At 35.1% G+C, this 5000-nt stretch overlaps 1 protein-coding gene across 6 annotated transcripts in view; it reads left to right on the plus strand.

Moving 5' to 3' along the window:
- The window catches only part of rtet (major facilitator superfamily domain-containing protein rtet), a 15704-nt gene that overhangs the window by 4517 nt on the left and 6187 nt on the right, over positions 1 to 5000 (plus strand). For all 6 annotated transcript variants that reach the window (XM_043009623.2, XM_043009626.2, XM_086548042.1 and 3 more), the window contains 5 exons: positions 1473 to 1680; positions 2495 to 2598; positions 3723 to 3881; positions 4126 to 4299; positions 4755 to 4860. In XM_043009623.2, the coding sequence (XP_042865557.2) occupies positions 1473 to 1680; positions 2495 to 2598; positions 3723 to 3881; positions 4126 to 4299; positions 4755 to 4860 (751 nt within the window). The remainder of the gene's footprint in view (positions 1 to 1472; positions 1681 to 2494; positions 2599 to 3722; positions 3882 to 4125; positions 4300 to 4754; positions 4861 to 5000) is intronic.

The following is a 5000-nucleotide window of genomic DNA, read 5'->3' on the forward strand; positions in this document are numbered from 1 at the left end:
GCCAGGGATTACAGCTGCAATCCTTGTGTTGTTGGTAGTTTCTATGGATTGTTGAGTACAAGTTAGTTATCACTCGCATTACTGTTGTAAAGGATTTTTCATTTTGTAAATATTAACAGGGAACATTTCAACTCATTCTTACACTTATGATTTTTTTTTTTTTTTTTTTTTACAGTATGATCTTTTGAGATTCTTTTGTGATTATTATATATGTTGGTTGGATATTTTGTAGTCTAAAGAATGATGGTAGGTATCATCTATATGTATTTATTTTAGTTTTATTATTCAGTAAGTTGCATCTTTGTTTTGGTGTTAGTTTACATCTGTGGTCATTGCTATATAGTTTTAAGGCTTAGAAAGAAGTATGTACCTGGCATGTGTGTGAAAAACTAATCAAATAATGTTCTCAATTTTTTTTCAACTCTTTTAAAGTTCAATTATGGCAATTGTCACACTCTAGTTTCTTTACACCTTGGACAGTATAAGGCAAAAATCACAAAAAAGTCCAAGTTACCCAGCAGAAAAATATACATTTTAAAACAATTGAGCAGAAGTGATTTTGTATTAACAATCTGAAAAAATATTGCTGTCTTGTGTGCACATAAAGCTCTGAACTTTGCCTTCCTGTAGGGGTTAACCCATCCATAATGGGCATGTTTCATGGTGTGGGATCATGTTTGTACTGCATTTTTCTTTTTGGTAAAATTACAAGCTATTCATCCCTTCAGTTGTGTAAGTATGTATAACAAAATTCTAATTAGTGTCACAGTGATGTGATATCAAAAATATTCTCATATATCATGTCCTAAATATAGAAAATAATAGAAAACCCACACCTTTAGATGCCCACCCCTGACTACACGTCTTAACCTATTCACACTGGGCGACGTCCTATTACGTCCTAGTGATATTTCGCTCACACTGGATGATATCCTATCACATTATGATCTCTCCCTCTAAACACACCTTATACATTGTTTCCAATGTATTTACTTGTGGGAGTTTGCAAAAACACATTTTTCTTCACTTGTGAAAATAATGTAAATATAGAAAAATCTTTTATCACCACAGCTCTGCACCAGGGGAAAACTCGCACTCTGAGGCTGTGTGCACTTGTTATCTTGCCAGCCTGAGCAGCAATAAGCAAATATATGATATATAATGTTTTACTTTCAATCTAGATCGAAGTCTTCATTTGCTTACTTTTTTGACAGGAAAGGCTGTCTTAAAGTTAATGGCTTTAAAGTTTTTTTTTGTTTTGCTTTTTGTTACCTGATGGATGTTTGTTGATTTTGGCAATTTCTTTTGAAACCTATTTTTGTTCTCTTTGTTTTTATCATATTTGGCTTATTGAGATTGATATTTTTGTTTTTGTTCAACTTTGAAGATGTAAGTCCAAATACTGCAGTTTGCTTATGTATGTTTCCTTTTTCAAATAAGATAACAATATATTTTATATAATTTTCCTACAGACTTCCTCCAAGATGCAGAAAGTGATGTTCATCAGCTTACTGCTGGACCTCCTCGGCTTTACAGTCATTCTGCCGCTGTTTCCAGCCCTCCTGGAATACTACTCTAGAAATGACAGCAGTGGACTCTACTCCACCTTGCTCTCTTGGATTGTCGCCTTCCAGGAGGCTATCGGAGTTCCATCAAAATTCCACTCTGTGTTGTTCGGAGGTAATGTGGCTTTTTTTTCTTTCTTCGTTTCTCTTTTATTTTTCTGTTTAAAGTTTTTCATTTCTTTTGTTATTGTGATGATGAGAGGATATAAGAAATGCAGAGAAATAACTTTTGTTAAGATTAGAGGTGAAACTTGAGGCCATCATCTAGGAAAAAGCAGAAAAATGGAGGATTAAATAGATAAAAAATGAATTAACTGTGGCTTTAGTTCTGACACTCCCTAGCCTGGCTGTGCCTCACATTTTATGATTTACATCTGTTTCTGCCTTCATCTTGTCTATCTATTGACATGTTTTTGTTAATTCTTTTCTTTCTTCTTCTTTTGTATTTTCTTTCCTTTCTTCTTCCCTTTCTTTTATTCTCTTTTTCTTCTCCTTTTGTTTTCTTTTCCTTCATTCATTTCTCTGTCCATCACATCTTCCATCTTGCCACTTTCCACTTCTCTCCACCAATAAGCCATTCCTTCCTCTTCATATATGTAGAATCTTTCCTCTCTCTCTTGCTGCTCTTCTCTCTTCCCTGTACAAATTTTGCACCTGGGTTATACCTTCATAGAATAATGAAATACTTGGCAATGGACAGACTTGTACTGTATTTTATGCTATTTCCATTAACAAGTGGAACAGTCAAAAGTTGTTATTTTTTTCACTCTGATGATATGACAGGAATTAATTATGTTTCTCGGATGATTTCTTTTCTTTTACTTGTATTATGCCATTTTAATTTGTTTACACAATATCCAAACCTACACATATAAAAGTTTTGGTCCCAGTCCATTTATTTATCGTTCTTCCATGTTCTTCATCTCTAGGCCTGTTGGGGTCCCTGTTCTCCCTACTACAGTTCCTGTCATCACCTATCACCGGAGCGTTGTCTGATGTGTATGGTCGAAGGACGGTGTTTATCTGTACCTTGGTATGACAGGAGGCTATTTGCTGATTTGTTTATAAAGTGTTGAATGGTGGTGTCTGACCCCCAATTTTTTAAATCTTTTTTTTGTGTATGTGTGTGTGTATTATAGTCACAGTATCATAATGGGCACAGTTTGCACTGAAGGCACACCTCTTTTGTAGCTAGAAAGCTGATTGGTTCATGTACAGTGTTCATGTTCATCTATACACTCTTGCGTGCTTACATTTTATTATCAGATGTGTCCTTCAATATGATAATACTAAACATTAGGAACAAAAAATAGATAATTTAAAGGCTACACTTTAGGGAGTGATATTAAGAAATATTTAACTTTGATCACATTCTTTTTTGACTGCAACCTATTCATTATTTGTTTGGTTCATAGCAACAAAGCACACAATGGACAATAAACTATAGTTTGCATAAGGTAGATATATCAAATATTTCATGAGCATCTGATTAACACATTGGCATAGGGCATTGATATGTGAACTGTCAACTATAGTTTCATTTAATTATTATTATTTTACTACACAAACTTTTCAATATTTCTTAGTCACCAAGGAGTTAATTAGGACCTCATCTGTTTACCACATTCCTTGAATTTTTGTGAATAAACATTTATATTTATGTTATTATTATTATTATTATTATTATTATTATTATTATTAATGTCATGATGATAAAGAATTAATGTTAAGATGATTATAGTAATTTTGATAAGGATACTAGGATTAATCATGGTAGTAATGGCATTAGAAATATCCTTCTTTTTCCCCAAAATTCAAGGTTAAGGAGGTAAAGTCAGGAAGGCCTCCTAATGGAGTCTTTGGTGACTAAATGCTTATGGGACCATCCATATGTAAAATATGCTGATGATATAGGGAGGCTTACCATATCTCCCTGTTAATACTATTCCTTAGATTTTAGGGAAATGTTTTTATTTCTAATACTATCAATATTGTTCTAGTGGTACTGATATTGTTATCATCAACATACACACACACATGCACAAGGTCAAACACATGAGCATATACAATATAAGTACAAATCAAACACAGTTTGGATTATAACTTCATTATTTGTTTTATTTTATATTTGATCTTTGATTTTCTTTTTGGCGTTAGATTGGAGTGGCAGCCTCGTATGGCATGTGGGCCATAGCGAGTAACTTCGCCATCTTTGTGCTAGCAAGAATTATTGGAGGAGCCACCAAGGGCAACGTGTCTCTCGCTTACTCCATAATGACAGACATTTCGGAGGAAAAGACACGGGCGAAGGGAATGGTAAGGATTGTCTATCTTTCTAAGACTATTTGTAGATTTTCTTCTTTTTGCACTACTTTTTCATCATTATCTTATCCTCTTTCCCCTATTCTCCTTCTTGATTTTATTCTGTCTAACTGCTTGCTGTTCATCTTTATTTCCTTTCCCACCATAAATGTTACAGATATCTCTCTCAATATTTTTCTTCTAATTTTTAATCTTATTTTAATTCTGATTCCCCCCCCCCCTCTATTTCCACCCACAGGCTATGATTGGCGTGGCCTTCAGCATTGGATTTACAGTCGGGCCAGCCATCGGGGCCATGTTCTCACGATGGGGTAGCACAGGCTGGTTCATGGCCTCAGCGCTCTATGCTCTCGTGCTGGCTGTCCTCAATGTGTTGTACTTCTATGTCTTCTTTGAGGAAACACTTCCCGAGGTAAAATATAAGAGTGTATATATATGTGCGTGTGTGTGTGTGTGTGTGTGTGTGTGTGTGTGTGTGTGTGTGTGTGTGTGTGTGTGTGTGTGTGTGTGTGTGTGTGTGTGTGTGTGTGTGTGTGTGTGTGTGTGTGTGTGTGTGTGTGTGTGTGTGTGTGTGTGTGTGTGTGTGTGTGTGTGTGTGTGTGTGTGTGTGTGTGTGTGTGTGTGTGTGTGTGTGTGTGAGAGAGAGAGTGAGAGTAGGTGAGTAGGTATTTTTGATTGGATGTTGGGTCAAAATTGGTTGTGCTGATATTATGGTATTGGAGATAAGAATGATATTTGTATAATGCTAATTGCTTGTGTATATGTTTATTTGTATTTCATATTTATATATTTTTAGTTTACCTTTTTTCTTCAAATATGGATAGTAAACTCATGTTCATATTTTAATCTCCCATCTTTATCTTGTAGTCAAAGAGAAGGAAATCGCTTGGAACAGGGTTGTCCGAAGCCTGGGATCTCATCAGCCCTCGCTCCCTCTTCTCTTTCAGATCTGTGAAAGGACTGGAAAAGGAAGGTTAGTGGTTTCTCTACTATTAGTGGTAGCTGTATTTTTTGTAGCATTAGGTATGTCAAAGCTTTTTTATGTTAGAATCAGGAAGTTTTGTGTCAGATATTATATAGACTCGAATTTTGTTATTTTGCACAGTGAAAATT

Source organism: Penaeus japonicus, unplaced genomic scaffold (assembly GCF_977035675.1).
Source record: "Penaeus japonicus unplaced genomic scaffold, GWHDUDI00000001_assembly GWHDUDI00000020, whole genome shotgun sequence".
Taxonomy (NCBI): domain Eukaryota; kingdom Metazoa; phylum Arthropoda; class Malacostraca; order Decapoda; family Penaeidae; genus Penaeus; species Penaeus japonicus.